Here is a 22,345-nt window from a genome sequence, read left to right as displayed (position 1 = left end):
GAAGCAGTTTCCCTAAGTATCCGTCAGAAATCCTTGCTACAGTACCGACCATCACCTGCATGCCAGGGGTTGCAGACTGCATTGCTCTGCTCAGCTACTGGAAGGATGAGATTAGCACTGCCACCCCAGCTGCACAAGGCAATCCCTTTACAGACCTCCTGCCATTTCGTTCAGGCAATGAAAGAAAAACTCTCTTCAACTTCAAACCAAAGCTATTAGGTACCAGATGGCAAACTGCAACACATGGCAAACATGCCATAAAAAGAAAAGCAGTATTTGGGTCGTCTGCAGCATCCTTAGGAGAGCTTCACAACACCAAGTACATTGCAAAAGGCTTGTGCAAGGTTGGCAAGTATCTCTGTCTGCACAGAAGACAGGCACAAAGCAGGTGTTCTGCTTCCAGCTATGCAGCAGGTCAGCAGTGATGGGAAACCTGGAATCTGAGTGATTCCCTGCCACGTGCTGTTTGGAAAGGTCCCCAACTCTCCCTTCCCCTGCCCTCTAAACAAATGACCAACCTAAGAGCCACACAAACCAGTCACTCAGTACTAGAGGCAGAGAGGATCATACTCTACAGCCACCCTTGAATCACTTGCTGATGATGTCATTTTCCCCCAGTTTTCTGCTTTTCTTACTCTGTTCCTCCAGTAAGAGCCAGTCCCACTCCCCAGCTCAGCCATACCCGTGCTGGTTAATCAGGGTTGTACATCTGAGTGGTCAGCAGAGCTGGGCAGGTCATTTTCCCAAAGGAAAAAAGCACAGAGGCAGTTTTCACAGCTGGAACTCCCATCTCATCTCAAGCCAGCACAGTTCCTGCCTCACCCCCTGCATGGATTCAGATGGCAAAGATGGTTTTGTCTTGTTATGTCAAACATGCTGCTTCCAAAAGCCTCTGGCTGTTCCTGGTGGATAGCACTCCTGGATCCAGTTCTCCCCTTCTAGGATTTCTACAGGGAGATCAGCACAGTCCCAGCATCTTAGCAACCAGTGGTTTTTCTTATAATCCTAATCCCTGTGTAGCACACAGAGGTATCCCAACCACTGCAGGATCCAACCTTCCTTTCATCTCTCCTTGCACTTCATCACAGGGTTCCTTCATCTTCACAAAATACAAACCACATTTGTGTTAGAGGACTGGACATGAAAACCTGCAGTACTTCAGCTGTACAAGTAGGACATGGGGCTGGCAGCTAGCTAACCCCACAGCTCTGTGCCTCAGTTTCCCAGGCAGGAGTTTAGCCCACTGAAATACAGCAAGAAGTGGTGCACATGCAACTGTAGCCAAAGTCCACATCCCAGCAACTGCCCAGCCTTCCTACTGGGCAGACAGCAAGATGCTGTTACAGGGAGCCAGGCAATGTTCCTGGAAGCCTCCCCATTCCCACCCCCTGCAATCTCAGCCTGCCTGCACTTCTTCCTTCCCCCTTCCCAGGCACCATAGTGGGGGACACACTTAGTGCAGGCATGCAACAGACAGCAGTATCTCAAGAGTGCAGAGGACTGTTCTGCTACCAGGAGACAAGCACATTTCCTATCTGGAAGTTTGAACACCACTTAATATTTATACATTCCCAGCACGTCCTTCAGCCTATTTCATTGTTCAAAACAAACAGCCCTTCCCCTCCGTGGGATCAGCCTGACAGATCCATCACTGCTCCCTGAGCTGGAGAAGCCCAGCCAACCTGCATTCTTTCCACATGCTGTGCTATCTCCATCCTTCCCCCTCCTCCCCCATAACAGACTCGATGCTGACAGATAAATGTGCAGATCCAGGGCTGAGCTCAGCGCCAAGAGCCTTCTGCACAGCACGTACCTCCACACACCCCACACCCCCAGGCACAGCCCAGGGTTGCTAAACTCTCTCTCCTAGCAGCAGATAGCTCAGTGATAGATGTTCCCACCCTGCTGAATGTCCACAGTCACACCAAGAAAGTGCCCAAGAGGTCTGGACTGGGCATGCTGGCTGCCTTCACCGCTGGAATAAGGACAGGCTGGGGGGGAGCTGCTGGAGAGGAGCTCTGTGGAGGACCTGGGGGTCCTGGTAGATGACAGGGTGGCCACGAGCCAGCAGTGTGCCCTGGGGGCTGAGAGAGACAATGGGATCCTGGGGGGCATCAAGAGGAGTGTGGACAGCAGGTCACAGGAGGGGATCCTCCCCCTCTGCTCTGCCCTGGTCAGGCCCCACCTGCAGTGTTGTGTCCAGTGCTGGGCTCCCTGGGATAAAAAAGACAGGGATGTCCTGGAGAGGGTCCAGAGGAGGCTCCGGAGATGATGAAGGGCCTGGAGCATCTCCCCTCTGAGGAAAGGCTGAGGGAGCTGGGGCTGTTCAGCCTGGAGAGAAGACGACTAAGGGGGGACCTTCTTAATGTTGATAAATATCTGAAGGATGGGATGCAGGGGGAAATGGGCAGCCCCTTTTCAGTGCTCTGTGGGGACAGGACAAGGGGCAATGGGTGCAAGTTAGAGCACAGGAAGAACTTTTCCCCAGTGAGGGTGCCAGAGCCCTGGGACAGGCTGCCCAGGGGGTTGTGGAGTCTCCATCTCTGGAGATATTCCAGCCCCATCTGGACGCCGCCCTGTGCAATATGAGCTGAGGAGCTGCTTTGGCAGGGGGGTTGGACCCCAGGAGCTCTCCAGGTCCCTTCCAACCCCTGGGATTCTCTGATTCACACTGACTGAGGAAGCTAAACCTTCACCCAAGCTCCATGCTGCATGCGGGGTGGTCCCAGAGCAGAGGCACAACCTGGCTTTTTGCCGCTGTGGCTCAGGTCCCTGCAGTGGAGGACTCAGAGGGTGCCCAGCAAGGGGGTTTCAGTCCCTAGAAGCACGTGGCCCTTCCCTGAGCCAAAGCACAAGACTTCCCATGTCCACATACAGGTAATCTGGGAGGTTTGGGAGGGGCACAGCCTTCCTCTGCTATTTAGAGGCTAATAGCAAACTGACAGGCAAAGGAAGTATTTTAGCATGGTGTATATGCTCACAGCTCCTGCAATGATCCAGTGGAAGCACCCTCACCTGCCCTGGAATGACTCTCACAGTTCTCCTAACAGGTAAGAGGTAAACCAGCATCACTCCCTCAGACAGGCCATGATAGAGCCAGGAATCGACACTGAGCTTCCCAAAACCCAGACAAACCACCCCCAGGACCTCCTTCCATGACAATATTCACTACACAATAGAAGAACCCGAGATAGAGCTTCAGGTTAAATGCTGAAAGGCAAAGAAGGGAGGAGGGAAGAGTCTGCCCCTTCCCACCAGTTTCCATCCATCCATCCATCCATCCATCCATCCATCCATCCATCCATCCATCCATCCATCCATCCATCCAGATCTGTTTCCACCTGCACAAGCACACAAAGAGAGGTTCTCCCACCATCCACCTGCTGCTGAGAGCACTAAGAGGAAAGAAAGCACTGACAATCCCTCCTCCCCCCGTTTTCACTCACTGGAGACTGTAAGCAGACATGTTCTGAACCTGTTTCCTTGCATCTCCAGCAGAAACAAGTCACCAAGTAATGCTCAGGAAGGGAAGGGAACCACCAGCTTCTGCTTATCCCTGACTGAGAGAGGGGACTGAGCAGAGCCATGTGCTGTAGTGTGTAACTAAAGGGCATGTTGTCAATGTTTATTTTGGCTGTTATTAGAGGGAGTGGCCCAAAAAAAACCCAGAAGCCATTCTCACAGCAAATGTCAGTGCTTTCCCAAGTTAAAGCTTTTGTTGGTTTTTTTGGTGGTGTGTTGGTTTTTTCACAGACCATAGGAAAATGCAGCAGGGAAAAGCCACACAGGACAGCTGAGGGAACAGAGGAGAATGAATTCTCCACAGAGACATCTAGTACTCTGCAAGCACGTCAAAGCTATCAGTTAAATCACTGCTGGCCTCATTTTACAACCTAAGAGGCTGAGAAAGGGCAATGAATTAAGAATTTATAAAGATGGACAGATAAAAGTTCAGGCAATCTTCAAGAACAGCTCTTTTAGAGATTTGATGAAGTCACTGTTAATAATTTATCTCCCTACAAATTAAGACACTGATAATCAAATGCAACACCCTTCAGAAATGAAGGGCATGTCTGCACTAGAAGGCTATACAGTACATCCTTCCCTCCCCTTCAGGTTCTGAGTAGCTCCAGCTAGTTCTTTGAATCCCTAGCTGAACAACACAATTTCAACAAAACCCTCTAATGCCATGCAATAGGAGTCTTCAGAAAACAAACAGTGACTTTCACAGAACCACAGAATCAACTGAGTTGGAAGGGACCCATAAGGCCCATGGAGTCCAACTCCTGGCTCCACACAGGCCCAGCCCAGTCAGAGATGGCACTGAGGGCATCATCCAGATGCTTCCTGACCTCAGCCCAGCTTGGGGCTGTGACCCCTTCCCTGGGGGGCCTGTGCCAGTGCCTGACCCCCTCTCAGTACCGAACCTCTTCCTGACTCCCAGCCTGAACCTCCCCTGGCTCAGCTTCACGCCGTCCCCATGGGTTCCATCCCTGGTCCCCAAAGAGAGGAGAGAGATCAGCACCTGCCCCTTTGCTCCCCCTCATCAGGAAGCCACAGACCCCACGAGGTCTCCCCTCAGCCTCCTCTTCTCCAGACTGAACAACCCCAGGGACTTCAGCCTCTCCCCATAAGCCTTCCCCTCCAGACCCTTCCCCATCCTCGCTGCCTCCTCTGGACACTCTCCAGGAGTTTCCTGTCCCTCTTGTCCTGTGGAGCCCAAAGCTGCCCCAGGACCGAGGTGAGGCCGCCCCAGCGCAGGGCAGAGCGGGACAATCCCCTGCTGGCCCAGCCAGGCCGTGCTGGATGCCCCAGGATGGGGGCTGCCTCCTGGCTGCCTGGGCTCGCTGCTGCCTCACGGGTGACGCGCTGGCACCCAAGACCCCCACATCCCTCTCGGCACAGCTGCCTCCAGCGCCTGAGCCCCCGGGCTGGGGGTGCAGCCAGGGCTGCCCCTTCCCAGGGGCAGGATCCAGCACTTGCCCTTCTTAAACTTCATGCTGCTGGTGCTTGCCCAGCTCTCTGACCTGTCCAGCTCTCTCTCCCAGGCTTCTCCACCCCCAGAGACAACAGCTCCTCCCAGTTTGGTGTCACCTGCAGATTTCCTTAGGACACCCTCTAGTCCTGAGTCCAGGTCGTGTATGGAAATCCTGACAAGAACTGGGCCTCACATGGAGCCCTGGGGAACCCCACCAGTGACTGGCCACCAGCCAGATGGAAGCCCATTCACTATCTCCCTCTGGGCCCAGCCCTTCAACCAACTGCCCACCCAACCCAGGATGGCTTTGTCTACTTGTAAGCTGGACATTCTGTCCAGCAAGATACTGTGAGACACAGTATCCAAAGCCTTACTGGAACCCCAAAAAATAACACTGGCTGGTTTCCCTTGGTCACCCAGCTGGGTGACCTTGTCATAAAGGGAAATCAGACTGGATAGACAGGACCTTCCTCTCCTGAACCCATGCTGGCTGTGACCAATGACTGCCTTGTCCTTTAGGTGTTTTCCAGTAACTCCCACTATGATTTTCTCCATCATTTTACCAGGCCCTGAGGTGAGACTGACAGGCCTGTAATTACCAGGGTCTTCTTTCTTGAAAACTGGGACAACATTTGCCAGCTTCCAGTCAACTGGGACCTCTCCAGATTTCCAAGACTGATATGATATAAGTTGTGGAGAAGAGGTCCTGGGTTATCTAGGCCAGCCCTTGTAGACTCCACACAACCCCTTCTGCCTACATTCATGCCTTCCTATAGAAAAGCAGCTGCCTGCCCAGTCCAAGTAACTACCTAAGTGGAAGGAGGCATCATATGCATCTCATAAGGATTGTGTGGAAATTCATCTGAAAGTCTCTTAAATACCAGTGACTGGAAGTGCTTTGGGCTTGCACTGCAGTTGGGTATCAGGTTCTGACAGCTTCTGCAGTTCCAGGACGCTGTGCCTAGTGCAGGATATGACAATGACAAAACAAGTGAAGGAAAAAATAGGAGTGAAGTCCTTCCTACAAGGTACTTATTATAGGAGACAGACAAAGGAAACCCTCAGGAAACTGTGTACATGCCAAAGCAAGCAGTTTTATCAACAGTTTCTCTGAAGGCTGTTTTGTTTTCAAAGCTGCTCAGCCATGAATATATACTTTTTCTGGAATAGTCCTCAAAATCCTCTCCCACTTCTCCTTGACTTTCACATCCTGACCGGGAGTTCCAGCATAAATCAGGAGTTAGACAAAGAACTTCAGTTCAGGAGGGCAAGCAGTCCCTGGGAAGGGATGACACAAAGAGGTAACAAAACTTAGGTATTCACATCCTGGAGCTTCCTGCCCCAAATCTGTCAGTGAGTAACTAAAAACACTGGCACAGCTTCAAGAATCTCTGAGAAGCCAAGACAGCATTTTTGTAACACATCAGGAAGAAAGCAGGAATGTAAGAAGAGGAACAAACAGGACAATGTGCCCACAGAAGGACAACTGGGAGAGCTGAAGGACCAAATCGAGAAGAGCCTGATAGTCAGGAGGACAGGAGGAACCCCACAGAGATCCCTCACCAAAACTAGGCAACAGTTCCCTGTGTGATATGGGGAGCCTGGACCTCTTGGGTTCCACCACTACCAGCCTCACATGGCTCAGGCATCCCAAACTGACACCAGCCAGCACCCTCCTTTGCTAACACAGGGACAGGGATTGCTACCCAATACACTGGGCTGCTGGGAAGCCAAGTTAATCATAAAATCATAGACTGGTCTGGGTTGGAAGGGACCCCAAGGATCACAGAGCTCCAACCCCCCTGCCACAGGCAGGGACACCAACCTCCAGGCCTGGAGCTACACAAGGTTGCCCAGGGCCCCAGCCAACCTGGCCTGGAACACCCCCAGGGACGGGGAACCCACCCCCTCTCTGGGCAGCCTGTTCCAGCCCCTCACCACTCTCTCTGGAAACAACTTCCCCCTAAGATCCAAGTTAAACCTTCCTTCCTTCAGCTTCACTCCATCCCCCTTGTCCTGCCAGTCTCTACCCTTTGAACAAGCTGATTCCCCTCCTGTTTCTCTGCTCCCTTCAGGGACTGGAAGGCTGCAGTGAGAGACAGTCAGCCAGCCTGTCCATGCACAAAAGCAGTCTCTGGGATATCTCAGGAGAGGAGAGCTTGATTCTTGGCTCAGCTCCCAGCCAAGCGTGTCATCTGTGAAACAGGGTGAACGACTTTAGTAAACTAAACAGGTTAGCTCATGGGTTTCTGCAAAGTACTTTATTATATCAACAACTCACTGGTCTGAATTTTCTTTGTAAAGCGCTTTGAGACCTACTGATAAAAGAACAAAGCTCTTGGAGAGGAAGAAGTCTCTGTTAGATGCTCCAGCTCCTCAGGCAGCTCTGTCATTTATAACACAAAGCAAGTCTGTTTCTTTATGCTGGAAACACAAGCCAGTCACCTTGACTCCCAACATTAGCATACACTTGAACAACTGTAGCAAGGTTCTGCTTTGTGTAAATTAACTCTTTAGGACTCTGGGGGCCAAAACTGTGCCAGAGCTCTGCCTCTCTGCTTCCTCACCTCTGCAGTCCCAGGGTTTGTGGAGAAGGCTTTCCTTCTGCAAAACAGAACAGCCAAGAGCTCCAAAGCAAGCAGGGCTCTCCCAAGAGCCAACTCCCAAGTATTCCCTAGTAAAATGAGGATTTGCCTCACTTACAAGAAGGACATGGCAAACATGAATCCCTCATGACTGTGATGTATGTTTTATAAGCATGCCTAAACATTTTGGGCACAAATGAGGTCAGGTTAGCTTATGTAAGCACGGGAGTCACTGCCTCGCAGCAGCCCGAGCTCTATTTCAGGCAGCTGTCTCTTCACTTCAAGTTCCTGGCCCTCATCTGCCTCACAGTTTTGTGGGCAGAATTCAATGACACCCAAGACTGCAGCTGTCCCCCAGCGCTGCTTTCTCAGCTCCAGCACACATCACGGCCTCATACCATGCCAGGCTCCATGTGCCTCCCCAAGGCATCTGCAGGGACCAGCACAGGAGACAGAACAAGACAACAGCTGCCCAGTGATAACATCCTGTCCTCCAGTGATGATATCACCCTATATCCTGGTGATAACATCCCAGCCTGTACTGATAACACCCTGACCTACCTCACAGCCCAATGCCTGCAATGCCAATCCTGCTCTTCAAGAGCTACCAGACCCACAGATGCAAACTTGACCGAGGGCACAGAGCAGTCAGTGCCTTTGGGTGACCACTTCTTGTGAGCAGTATTGCTGCCTGAGTTACAATCACAGAATCCCAGGGGTTGGAAGAGACCTGGAGAGCTCCTGGGGTCCAACCCCCCTGCCAAAGCAGCTCCCCAGCTCATATTGCACAGGGCGGCGTCCAGACGGGGCTGGAATATCTCCAGACATGGAGACTCCACAACCCCCTGGGCAGCCTGTCCCAGGGCTCTGGCACCCTCACTGGGGAAAAGTTCTTCCTATGCTCTAACTTGCAGCCATTGCCCCTTGTCCTGTCCCCACAGAGCACTGAAAACTCTGGACTCTCTCCAGAAAATCCCTGTCTTTTTTATCCCAGGGAGCCCAGAACTGGACACAATACTCCATCCACCCAGCTGGTGATGGGATCATAGAAGGTCAAGAGATTGGTCCAGCATGATCTCCCCTTGGTGAATCCATGCTGACTGCTCCTCATGACCTTCTTCTCTTCCAACTGCTTGGAGATGGCATCCAGAACAAGCTGTTCTAGAAGCACACATCAGTACCATCAGTTCAAGAGTCGGCCCTCCCAGGTTATTTGGTATTTCTCCCTGGGCCAAAGAAAGGGATCAAACTCTGTGCTGTCATTTTTTTCCTCTTAAAACAGCTATTTGTGAGGAACAGTGGCAGGAATGGCCAATGACAGCAAATGCAGACCTTTCCACCAGAGGCAGGGCAGTAAAACTTCGTCTTCCTCCACAGCATCAAGCCTGTAACTTCCACCCAACCTTCTTTCCATCAGGGACAAAATCTCCACCTGGAGATTCAGAGCCAGTAAAATCTTCAGCAAGTTATTTTAATGGTAGATCACTCTCTTTGACAAATACATACTTTCTACAGATTCTAAATTTGCTCAGTTTCCAGCCTCTGACTTCTGCTACAAGGGACCTTCACCATCTCCAAAAGAGATCGGTGCCTATGTGAGTATTATTCCACCACAGCCCAGAGCCACTCCATCACTTTACAGCTGTTTCTCAGATCAGTGAGCATTGCTGTGCCACCAGAAATACACAGAACACCTCTTGCAGCTTTAGAAGGTTTTGCAGCACACGTGCCAGCCTTTGGCTCTGAAGCAAAACTGTTAAATGGAATATAAAGTTCTTGATCCCTCCTAATTACAGCTTCCCCAACTCCAAAGAGCCATACCAGCACTGTGTTAGTGCAAGGGGGGAGCAGGAGGAAGGGAGACAAACCCCAATACATACACCTCCACCAATAGAGCTCTCTAAAAACGTTATGTCAGGGCTTTTTCAGACCCAAAAGTGAACTAGCACTGATATGCCACTGCCAGTTAATAGTACAGAGGCCTCCTGCCTGCAGGGTATACCTTGGACAGCCCTAACAAAGTGCCAATGTGTTTCTTTAAGCACAGCCACAGAAATAAGAGGCACTGAGGAAGCTTTTGTGGCAAAGCACATTAAAATACTGGATGGGTTGCAAGATGCTAAACTTTCCCTAACAAGAACAACATAAAGGCCTTGTAAATGTTTGTGGTTTCCCAGTGAATCACCGAGCTCTGCAGGTATTCAGCTGCTGGAGAGAAACATGGAGATGCCCAGGTTGGAAGGAGTGGCATGTTTCAAGTAGCTGGAAAACAAAATCACACCTAACTCCACCCACTGGATCCCTCATGTACCCATGACATAAAAGCTGTTTAATGAAGCCCAGGATTACCAGTTTCCAAGAACTACAAACAGAATTATTTTGCCCCTCCTTGACAAACGAAAGCAGAGCTAATCACTCTGTTCCAATACATAATTAAATTACAGAATGGCCTAAACTGCCATGTAACCAGCATTTAAAGGAGGCAAGAATGAAAGCTACACTTAGAAAGAGGTCAATGCTACAGTTATGTAGGAACACCAAGACTGGAATCTCCCATGTCATCGAGTTTAGTCACCACATTGTAGCATTCATTTGGCTGCCTGGTTTCCCTCTAGTCAATGCACAGGAGCAGAACTGAATGGCATTTGCTTCTACACAAGAGATCACTTCCTGGATCCTAAAACTGCCTTCAGGTACAATGAGCACTTGCCACTAAAACCAGGAACCCTGCAATTCCCCTCACTGTGTTCTCTGTACATATTATTCTCCAATGTATTTTAAGGCTTTCCAGATAAACAATATTAACAAGAGAGTCTGGTCCAGAAGGGCTGCAGGGTATGAGCTGTCAGAAGTCTAGTACACCTCAGCTCCACCTCTATGGCCCTGAAGAACTTCCATAACATTTTCTGAAACTGAGTAAATGTTGCCAGTAGCTTTTCAATGCAAAACTCATTTTTTAAAGCCACCTTAAGCAGCTCTGTGTGAGTGCATTCCCTAAAACTCCAGCTCTGTGGCAGATACAGACACAGCATCACTGAGCTGTACCAGGCACGTTTCCTGCACTCCATGGAAATGCATCTGAAAGCAGAGTCACAGGAACATTGTGATCCTGGGAGACACTTCTCAGCCCAGATGCAAGCAGGCACAACCCCACTAAGATCACTCAAGCCAGGCAGAGCTGTAGACTCCAGCTGAGCAGCACGCTGGTAAGAGCAGCACCCATTAGGTGCTATCTAAACCTTTAACATGTTGAAGTTTCTTACCTCTGTCACTTGGCTGATGCTTCCTCTGATCAACTCCTCCCACTCCTCCTCTGTCACCAAGAGCTTCAGTTCACGAATGAGCAGAACCTTCTGAAGTAGCAAACAGGCCTGGCCCTGAAAAAAAAAAGAGGGAGAGCAGATGTGAAACTCCACACTCTCTAGGGAAGATGTCAGCACAGCAACCACCCTGCTGAGGCACAGAGCTACGCACAGCTGTGACCCAGAGCTGGGAGGAGTGGCTGACAGGCAGGAACACTGTGCTGCCATCCAGTGAGACCTGGACAGGCTGGAGAGCTGGGCAGGGAGAAACCAGATGAGGTTCAACAAAAGCAAGTGGAGAGTCTGGCACTTGGGGAGGAATAACTGCTGGAATCAGGACAGGCTGGGGGTGAGATGCTGGAGAGGAGCTCTGTGGAGAAGGACCTGGGGGGTGCTGGTAGATGACAGGGTGGCCACGAGCCAGCAGTGTGCCCTGGGGGCTGAGAGAGACAATGGGATCCTGGGGGGCATCAGGAGGAGTGTGGCCAGCAGGTCACAGGAGGGGATCCTCCCCCTCTGCTCTGCCCTGGTCAGGCCCCACCTGCAGTCTTGTGTCCAGTGCTGGGCTCCCTGGGATAAAAAAGACAGGGAGGTCCTGGAGAGAGTCCAGAGGAGGCTCCGGAGATGATGAAGGGCCTGGAGAATCTCCCCTCTGAGGAAAGGCTGAGGGAGCTGGGGCTGTTCAGCCTGCAGAGAAGAAGACTAAGGGGGGACCTTCTTAATGTTGATAAATATCTGAAGGATGGGATGCAGGGGGAAATGGGCAGCCCATTTTCAAGATGGACAATCCCCATGAGCCAGCAATGTGCTGGCTCATGTCCTGTGCAATATGAGCTGGGGAGCTGCTCTGGCAGGGGGGTTGGACCCCATGAGCTCTCCAGGTCCCTTCCAACCCCTGGGATTCTCTGATTCCGTGATCCAGGGAATGGCACGTTACAGGTGCTGCATTCCATACCAACATCTACGACCCTTGGTTAGAAAACATTCTCTAGACCCCAACAGGGTGACTCTGCAGGACACAGGGCTATGGGTTTTATCCCAGCACACATATTTAAGAGAGATCAAAAGGGAAGAGAGGGACATTCGTATCCAAGAGGTGCTTTAGTGGCTGCTCTGAGTGCATCTTTTTCAGCCTCCTGAAGTCTTCAGGCAGCCCTTTTGCACGACTGTGCCCTTTGCTGCACCCTGATGAATGCAGCAGGCACAAATAAAAACAAATAAAAGCTGGGAGGTTAGCAAATGCTTCATTTCAAAGGAACCCTAGCTGGAAACTGCTGTTCAGAGCAGCACTCAGCCTTGCCCTGGAGTCAAACTTACTCATTAAGTCTATACGTTAACATGGCAATGAATGAAGTAGCCACTCCAAAACCAAGAGGAACCTGCAATCTTCTCACAAGGCCTTTTCTGTTCTACAATCCTTGTTTCAAGGCTTTCTTAGGTACAAGAAAAGCTCAGCAATAAACAAAAAAGCAAATGACTGAAATGCACAGAATCCACTAATGAGGAGAAGTTCCAGGAGTTCAGAGGATTTAAAGGAAAAATACTTTTTGTAGCAACAGGGACTTAGTGAGCAAGTTAAACCCACATCCAAAGAAAAAAAAACCACAAACTGAAATTGAATGCAGGTATAAATAGCAAAATGTGCTGGGAAATATATCAAGAGTTCATCTCATCCAAAGAAAGCCAGAGCTGCTGGGTTTTAATCCCACGGTGCAAGCGAACGCACCCTACAGAAAACAACCCAGCATAGTTTGTAATGTTCTTTATCAAAAACACCTTGAAGATCAAAATCTAAGAGGCCTCCAGGAAAATTTCAGCCTGGCGATTCCCAAACCTGGCCTGAAGGTGGCCTTGGGTCCACAGGAAGCAATATGGAAAGTATATAGCAGGAGGCTAAAGACTGGCCACACGGCACCCGTCATCCTACTGGAGTTTTAGGGAGCTACTTCCTGAAGAACTCTGAGGAAGGGAAGAAATCCCTGGGTTTCCTGAGAGCAAAAAGACCATCCAAGGCTGTAGGCAGTCAGACAGGGCACCTCCAAAGCTCATGGAGGTCTGTGTTTCCTACACAACATACTCCAGGCTTCTGGGAGGGACAGGACACTGAACAGAGGTCCCCATGGGGTCATTTCAGCACTTGCAGTTGTGTTACACCAGAGTAACCACAGAATGGCATGGGTTGGAAGGGACCCCAAGCATCACAGAGCTCCAACCCCCTGCCACAGGCAGGGACACCAACCTCCAGGCCTGGAGCTACACAAGGTTGCCCAGGGTCCCATCCAACCTGGCCTTGAACACCCCCAGGGACGGGGCACCCCACCCCCTCTCTGGGCAGCCTGTTCCAGCCCCTCACCACTCTCTCTGGAAACAACTTCCCCCTAATATCCAGTTTAAACCTTCCTTCCTTCAGCTTCACTCCATCCCCCTTGTCCTGCCAGTCTCTACCCTTTGAACAAGCTGATTCCCCTCCTGTTTCTCTGCTCCCTTCAGGGACTGGAAGGCTGCAATGAGGTCCCCCCACAGCCTTCTCTTCTCCAGGCTGAACCAGCCCAGCTCCCTCAGCCTCTCTTCGTAGGGGAGCTGCTCCAGCCCTCTGAGCATCTTTGTGGCTCCTCTGAACCCTCTCCAACAGTTCCCCATCTTTCTTGTATTGGTGCCTCATATAAATATGACCATGAGGCCTTTGCAAAAAGAAAGTCAAATCTCTAGGGGCCAGTGTGAACATCAATGCATTTGTAAGTGAACCTTCATCTCCTCATCGATCCTGTTTCAGAGAGCTACTCAGAGCTTCCAGGTACCAGAAACCTGCTTGCTTGCCCATCCTTGGCATCGGCCTGGTTTTTGGGAGCCCACACACTCGATGTTTTTTTAAGAGAACAGCCTCAGAAAAAAGCAAGGCTGCTCAGAGATTTCTCAAGCCATCTCCTGGAAGGAGGCTCTTCCCACTGCTATCTCCTCCTGCAAACACTACCATTTGAACCATTTGCTGCTTTGGCAGGGGGGCTGGACCCCATGAGCTCTCCAGGTCCCTTCCAACCCCTGTGATTCTGTGTTTCTATGATCTAGCACAGGTACAGCAGCCACTGAGGTCAGAAGAGCAGCTCTCCTCATCCAGGTGACTCCCCATCCAGGTGAGCCCCATGGAGGGAGCAGATCAGGATGCCTTCCAATCACTGCAGCTGTGAAAGGTGAAAGCCAAAACCAAACAAGCCTCTGCAATGATGTAGAAATTCTCTGCTTGCAATACTGAAGAGATGAAGGCATAACCTAAATTCAGGGTTGTTTTTCAAAGCAAAGCACACTGTTGCTAAGAAGACACCTGATGTGAGAAAAAACGCTTTTCTCAGTCCTTGGTGTTTTAGGAAGCTAGCTGGAGGTGGCTTTGCAAGCAAAACACCACAGAGAGACAATCCCATGAGGAAAGACCCTTAAGTCAGCAGTCAGCCAGTGCCACCAGAGCAGTGAGCACCTGAGGATACAGCCACAGTGCAGCACTCCAAACACCAAGGCTGAGTTCCACACAGAACAGCCATTTTGCCAGATGACCTCAAAGCAGCTTGCTGGGTGACCCTTCCCAGTTCTCTTAGGGGATTCACAGCTTCTAGCAGAGAGGCAGCACATGGAACTGGCATGCCTGAAGCACATGGCAGACAGAAATGTCTCGTTATGTCTAACCCAGGACAGTACCTGAGCTTATCAGACCTCCCTGCCTCTTATGCTGGAAGCAGTGGGGAGTTGAATCACTTACCAAATACATCAAGTTGCATTTTCCTCACCTTATGTCATTTTTTGTATTGTGGACATGGTCTTATCAACACAAAGCATGATAACAGCTTCTTTTCTCCATATATATATACACACACACACACACACAAAATTATATATAAAGATTAATGCATATAAGAAAACATCACCTCATCATCTGGAAAATCACAAGTTTGTACAACTCAAGTATATTTTTAGAGCTGAAGAAGCATCAGGAGCTTTAGTGTTATCATCATTTCACTGCTCTTGGAAGTCCAGGTGACAAAAGTATACAGGTGCTATCACACCACACAGGCTACTGGTATTTCAGAGCACCAGTGTCCCTTCTGGCATACTCACTACAGCAGCAAAGCTAGAGTACAACCTGACCTGCCAGCCCATCTGCTTCAGTGCCAGCACACATTATAGAAGTGTGTGATCCTCAGCATTAAGACTACTCTGCAACCATGGGGATATGGCAAAAAAAATACCTGCACTTCTAGAAATTCTCCCCTACTGAGCCCTTTCAGACTGCAATCACATGAATCACGCAGCACAGTCGTGACAAGCACTACCAGGAAAGCTGGAGTAGCAAAACAACACGTAGATGCCAACAACATGGGAAACTCTAAATAAGCTTTCTCTGAATTCCAAGAAATAAACAAACTATGAAATTAATTCCTAAGCTATCTGTGATTTGTTACAGGTTTTAACAAAACAAAGCAGAAAAACCCCACAAGCCCCAAAAACCAAAACCCCCCACCCCACAAGTGAAGGCCACATCAAGCTCCAGCTTACGGGCCCGTGGGTTACAGGTGAGTAACCCACTGTTTATTGCTATGGGGCAAGATATCCAGAGCATCACAGCAAAACAGCTGGGCAGGGAGAAACCAGATGAGGTTCAACAAAAGCAAGTGGAGAGTCTGGCACCTGGGAAGGAATAACTGCTGGAATCAGGACAGGCTGGGGGGGAGCTGCTGGAGAGGAGCTCTGTGGAGAAGGACCTGGGGGTGCTGGTAGATGACAGGGTGGCCATGAGCCAGCAGTGTGCCCTGGGGGCTGAGAAAGACCATCGGATCCTGGGGCACACTGCTGGCTCATGGCCACACTGGGATCTCAGTCCCCACTTTGGAAACTGCTTTTGAATCTGAGGTTTTACTGCCTTGTGTACCGAAAAGAACAAAGCTCCCTACAAGACAGCAACTCACACAAAACTGACTATGAAGAAATCTTCATCTTTTTACCCCTCCTGCTGACTCCCCTTTCCTCTTTATTTTTATTACCCTTCACAAACCTCTTCACCCCTGGCTCAGGTGTCCTGCTTTAAGCAGCAGCAATGAGAAGTTCAGAAATCTATACAATTCCACTGCTATTCCCAAGGCCCTGAACAGCAGCTGTCGCATCGATCAGATGGGCTGTTAGCTTCATCCTGCTGCCTCGGACCACTTGTCTACACTATACAAAGTCTTATCACATTAGCTACGTTGGCACATCCTCCTCCTCCTCCTCCACAAGAAGCAAACAGCTATTGCAAGACACAAGCACTTAAACCACCACCCCTCAAGCTGCCTGAAAACGTGGAATGAGCTACACACACACCACAGAAACCACCTTTATATAAGGCAGCTGCACCTCCACAGGTTATGTCAGCCTTGGCCCCTACAGGTAAAAATACTTGTTGCCTTCACTGGCATCATGATAGAATGGCTTTGGAAATGGACTTGAGCCAGCAGAACTATGGGTCAAGACACTGGAGCAGCCTGCTTGCAGACCTGGATGTAGGTATAGTACTCAGGTTTTTTCACACCCTGAGACATTGTTACTTCACTTGTTTAATCAGGGACTCTACAAATCACATTCTCCCCAGTACAGTTGAGGAGTGGATTTTTTCCACACTTGGTTCCTCTGCTCTGGAGGATGTTCTGGTCAGAGCAAAAGTCTCATCTTGCTCTTGTGGAACCAGAGGAGCCCACATGCAAGAGCCCCGCTCGCTGCAAGAGGAACCCTGTGCCCAGTACAGGTGGGTACAGAGAGCTGCTTCCTTCAGCACTGTTCTCTGGGCAGCTGGGAAAGGAGGAGGGGGGGGAAAAAAAACATTTAAAAAGTAATTAAAAATAAAAATCAAAGCTCCCTCCTAAGGCCACCGCAATCTAAGAAGAACCAGTGACAGAAATAAGATGTTGCTAGGTTTTGAAGGCAGCAGATGAGTCAGTACACATGGGGAGATTTAACCCTGTGATTTTTCAGGAGATATTTGCACATTAAATACTGGGCTTCCCTGGCAGGCTTCCTGCCCGAGATGGAGGGTCTGCAGGACATCTGGTCAATCAAAATAACAAACATACAGAATTACCCATTGGCTGATGGCATTAGGTATTAGCTTTGAGCATTCCACTTGCATACAATAAAGTTGGAGGTAATGAGCAGTCAGGGCTGGGGCAAACATTACTTCCCTTGTGCTCCTCCTTCAGCAGAGGCAGCAGGCAGACCCTCAGCACACAACAGTCCACAGAGAACAATCCATATATCGGTCGGCTGCTTTGGTGAACACAGAGATTCATTTCTCCCAGGGGTAACCACTTACCAGATCAGAAAGGCCAATCAGTCTTAATGTTTCCCTCCAAAAAAAACCAGAAAAGTCAATACCTTATTATCCTAAATTCTTAAAAATAAAAGGATGCTGTGATTAGGCGAGCCAGGAGAACAGAAGATAAATCAGCAGCAGAACACAGATGAGCACCCAAGAGCAATGATGTTTTCTTGCTGTGTAATGCCCAGCTACAGGACTGAAACACAGGGGTACCATGGGGCCACACTACTCTCCCAAGAGGAGGACAAAGCCACTATTTAATCAATAAATAAATCTAAGATGATTTGGTTTCTAAATATGGTGCTACTTATTTTGGAGCATTTCCAGTTTGGTTTTACACACTCCTCACAGCAAGAAAAATCCTTTTGTTAGGAAATAAAAGCCAAGATTCTCTCAGAACATCCCAGTAGCTGAGGCTCAAATAAACATCAAATATCGAGAAACCTCTTAGAAATCATCTGGGCCAGTATCCTTTCTCTCAAACCCAGCTTTCCTCTTTAAATAAACCCAACCTACCTCCACAGCTTTCATTTTTGACAGTTTTTATTGTAGGCACATGCACATTGCATTATAAAACCTTAAGAAGCTCCACTGACCCCTCAAGTTACCTGCTTGGTAAGACCAAAACCGAACTCGGCCCCTCCAGCTCCCTCACTGGCTGCTCCTCCCAACACACTCCATGCCAGATGTCTCCTCCTCTGCACAACAAAGCCAATTTTCCTCAATCCAGGAGAGCCTTGCAATAGGATTTTCTTGAGGCTATTCAAAAAGCAGCTACTGCATAATGTAGCCTGCTTTACTAAAGTCAGGTTTAATAATTTAGGAGATTTAAGAGCAGTACACGTTGCCTAGGTACTGTGTGCCTTTTAGCTGCTGTCCCCGATTCACTAGGCCAGTCTTGATGTAGGGAGGACAAAGGTTTTCATCCTTTTGAGAACACTTCTCAGCAGATAATAAGAAATCAGAATTCCAATTCACTCCAGCATCAGCTATTGGAGTTGAGCTTTCCAGCAGCATTTAAATAAATAAATAAACAAACGAGTACTTGCAGGTCAGTAAAATTGTCAGCTTGGAACACTGAATAAACAGCATGGCTAAGCAAAGCCACAAAGAGCTGGAAATGGCATTGGGTTGAACTTTGTAGCTTCATCAGTTCTGCAGAACCAACAGAGAGAAGCACCAGGACTCGGCAGGCCACACGGTGCCTGTGGGGAACAGGCCGCGGCCTGAGGCCTTGCTCTGCTCCGGGTCGGCTGCACAATCCTGAGAACTCTCTTGTGCTTGAACTTTTGCCAAGTGATATTTTAATGCACGCCCAGGGAAGGCAAAAACAGAAGCAGCCAAACCCCCATCTTCTCTTCCCCCTCTGCTCTGCCCTGGTCAGGCCCCACCTGGAGTGGTGTGTCCTGTGCTGGGCTCCCAGGACAGGGATGTCCTGGAGAGAGTCCAGAGGAGGCTCCGGAGATGATGAAGGGCCTGGAGCATCTCCCCTCTGAGGAAAGGCTGAGGGAGCTGGGGCTGTTCAGCCTGGAGAGAAGAAGACTAAGGGGGGACCTTCTTAATGTTGATAAATAGCTGAAGGATGGGATGCAGGGGGAAATGGGCAGCCCCTTTTCAGTGCTCTGTGGGGACAGGACAAGGGGCAATGGCTGCAAGTTAGAGCATAGGAAGAACTTTTCCCCAGTGAGGGTGCCAGAGCCCTGAGACAGGCTGCCCAGGGAGGTTGTGGAGTCTCCATCTCTGGAGATATTCCAGCCCTGTCTGGATGCCGCCCTGTACAATATGAGCTGGGGAGATGCTTTGGCAGGGGGGTTGGACCCTAGGAGCTCTCCAGGTCCCTTTCAACCCCTGGGATTCTGTGATTCTGTCATTCTCCACAACCAACAACTAACAGCGACCTACCACTCTCTACAGGAACTCCCAAGAACAGCCTGGCCAGGGACTGCAGCCAGGGCTGACCTTTAATCTTACACTGCAGAAGCCCTAAGCCTGCTTCACCTGAAAACAAAACACCCTTCCAACACGCTTCCTAGCATTCCCAAACCAAGATACAACAGCCCACTGAAAACACCATAGAAATCCTTACCCAATGCTTCAACAAAGCAGGATTCTGCCTCGACACCTTGATGATGTTTTGTAGCATGAATATAGCTTGAGCCCATGTGACTGAGGCAGTCACCAATTTCATCACAACCACAGATACTTCTTCCCCTCCTGTTCTGTGATGCCTTTATTAACTACATGGCAATGACCTTGCCTTCAAGCAAACTCTTCCCATTTGCTTTACACAAATGTGTACTCATCAAGTCATCCAAAGTGCTCTGTTTGTCAGGCTGAGCAGAACACACTTGGGTGGTTCGCTCTCTTTTTAAGAGCTATCAACTACCCACGTGTCAGATGGCAAGTTTAATTTAGTAGGCTAGGAAATTACTCAGTCTTGGAAAAATCACTGCAATATGGTAGGTATCTAACTCAGCAAGGCCACCAAATATGCAGGGCTGGTACATGACTGTTCAGTCCCAACCTGGGATAGCTCTTGCCAGCAGCTGTGTCTTACAGCAACAACTATGTGACCTTTTAATTTTCTTATTTCTTCCCAGCAACAGACCAGAATGTTTCCTCCTTTACTGAGGATTTGCTAGATGACCGTGGACATGATCAGATGAACAGCAGTGAGTGGAAGGAACAGAGTTTCTGTCTCCAGAAGCAGAATAGAGATGCAGGCAGAAGCTTTTCCATGTCCTGTTTGTGCTGCACTGAGTATGGCAGAATATGAAGCCTGGGACTACTAACAGGGCAGCTCCTCTGTGCCAGCTGATGAATGCTGGGTGTCGTTACGGGTATGTATATGGGCAATGCAGGCATCTATCTGCATCTAGACACAGAGGCCATTAAAAGGCACCAAAAATACATCAAGAAAAACCACAATATGATGGAAACAAACAGCTAACAACACGCACGGTGCTCCACAGAGACCCTGCAGGCTCGGTGACAAGGGTCCCTTGTTCAGCTGAAACACACCACGAGTACACAAAGTCCTCAATGCAAAGACAGAACTTGTGTCATGGGATTTCAAGCACTCAGCTTCAATGCAGTCAGGAGGAGCTGACAAAATTAAACAAGTGGTTTTAAATTTCCAACTGTCTAACACAAGGAAGAGGAAAGGGAGAGAGAAACATGGCTTATAAAGCAGGTCATCAAAGCCCACTGTGTTGTACTGTGGCATCAGACACCTTTCTAAAGAACACCACAGCCTATTTATAGATGCTGTCATGATCTCCAAGTCACCCAAGGAACACAAGTTTCTTTGAGGTCCCTCAATGCAAGAGACAATCTCAAAAATGAAAGCCCAGAATGCAATAATCTACATCCACACCCTTCCTAAGGGTCTAGAAACTAAAAATCTCAACACAAATATATAGAGTAGAATCATAGACTGGTCTGGGATGGAAGGGACCCCAAGCATCACACAGTTCCAACCCCCCTGCCACAGGCAGGGACACCAACCTCCAGGCCTGGAGCTACACAAGGTTGCCCAGGGCCCCAGCCAAACTGGCCTTGAACACCCCCAGGGACGGGGCACCCACCCCCTCTCTGGGCAGCCCCTTCCAGCCCCTCACCACTCTCTCTGCAAAGAACTTCCCACTAATATCCAATTTCAACCTTCCTTCCTTCCTTCAGCTTCACTCCATCCCCCTTGTCCTGCCATTCTCTACCCTTTGAACAAGCTGATTCCCCTCCTGTTTCTCTGCTCCCTTCAGGGACTGGAAGGCTGCAATGAGGTCCCCCCACAGCCTTCTCTTCTCCAGGCTCAACCAGCCCAGCTCCCCCAGCCTCTCTTCCTAGGGGAGCTGCTCCAGCCCTCTGAGCATCTTTGTGGCTCCTCTGAACCCTCTCCACCAGTTCCCCATCTTTCTTGTATTGGGGCCCCAGCTCTGGACACAGGACTCCAGCTGGGGCCTCAGGAGGGCAGAGCAGAGAGGGACAATCCCCTCCCTGTCCCTGCTGCCACCCCTCTGCTGATGGAGCCCAGGATCCCATCGCCCTTCCCAGCTGCAAGAGCCACTGCTGGCTCATGGGAAGTTTCTCATCTTCCATCACACCCAGGTCCTTCTCAGCAGGGCTGCTCTCCAGGAGCTCTTCTCCCAGTCTGAGTACTCTGACCCTGACTTAGAAAGCACTTAAAACATTCATCTGTAACCCCTTTGACTTCAGAGGGGCAGTTTACATACCTAGAGCTAGGACATGGCACAGGGTTTTGCTGGCTCATGATCAGATAGATGATAAACGTTCATGAGACCACCCATTGTTTGCTTTACTTTGCCAAACAAAGATTCTCCTTGACCACCTCTTTAAACAAAACAAAACCAGGAACAAAAGCAGGCAAAGGATGTTAGTTTGAAAAACATTTTCCAGCTGCAAAGGATCTCTTCATTGAAGAGTGCAAGACAACAAGGAAAGAGTCTGCAGGCAACAGTCACCCTAAACCCCTATCACACAAGAGGCTTTGATTGCCTGTGGGTAACTCACCCTCCCAAGATCTGCTCACCTCAGCCAGACCCTGGGACAAACTCTCACACTAGTGATAACTGCTCTGGAGGACACAGGCACAGCATGTCCCACCCCTGCTGAGGGGATGGAGGATGCTCTGAAGGAATGGTACCTTGCAGTCACAGCCTATGGCTTAGCCAGCACCAGCGGCCCAGTTGGGACGTAGAGCCAAACTGGTGCTGCTTCTTATCCAGGGAGTTTTCTTTTGCTTCATTATTAGTAACAGCTTAAGCAAAATCTTTTATCACAAGTCCTTCCTATACCACCTGCTGGAAGCTATCTGTTGAGAAGGCAGGGGAAGCACAGTGCATTCATGTAGTGATCCATTCATCCATCCCAGCACGAGGAGGAATACCCCCCCACACACACAGAGGGGTGCTGGCTTCTGAGGTTTTGCAGTGCTTTTACTGGTCTTGCTGTATTAAAGTTTAATTACTTTTTAACTTAGGTATTTACATAGAACATAAACAATTCAGAAGGAAAACTGTCAACCAGCCAAGACCTCTTTGGCATGACTCTGGGATCGTATTTTATTCTTCTGGTGATGGCAGCTCTGGCACAGAGCTTCTTCAGTTCTGTAAAATTCTGTCTATGT

At 49.5% G+C, this 22,345-nt stretch overlaps 1 protein-coding gene across 1 annotated transcript in view; it reads right to left on the bottom strand.

The window, feature by feature from the left end:
• The window catches only part of MYBBP1A (MYB binding protein 1a), a gene marked incomplete at its 5' end in the record, with an annotated part of 63,885 nt that overhangs the window by 9,132 nt on the left and 32,408 nt on the right, over window positions 1-22,345 (bottom strand). The window contains one exon of the mRNA XM_084273082.1: window positions 10,827-10,940. Coding sequence (XP_084129208.1) covers window positions 10,827-10,940 — 114 coding nt within the window. The remainder of the gene's footprint in view (window positions 1-10,826; window positions 10,941-22,345) is intronic.

This window comes from Gallinula chloropus, assembly GCF_964237585.1.
Source record: "Gallinula chloropus genome assembly, chromosome: 19".
NCBI lineage: Eukaryota > Metazoa > Chordata > Aves > Gruiformes > Rallidae > Gallinula > Gallinula chloropus.
Note: the sequence above shows the minus strand (reverse complement) of the source record. Positions and strands in the feature narration are given on the sequence as shown.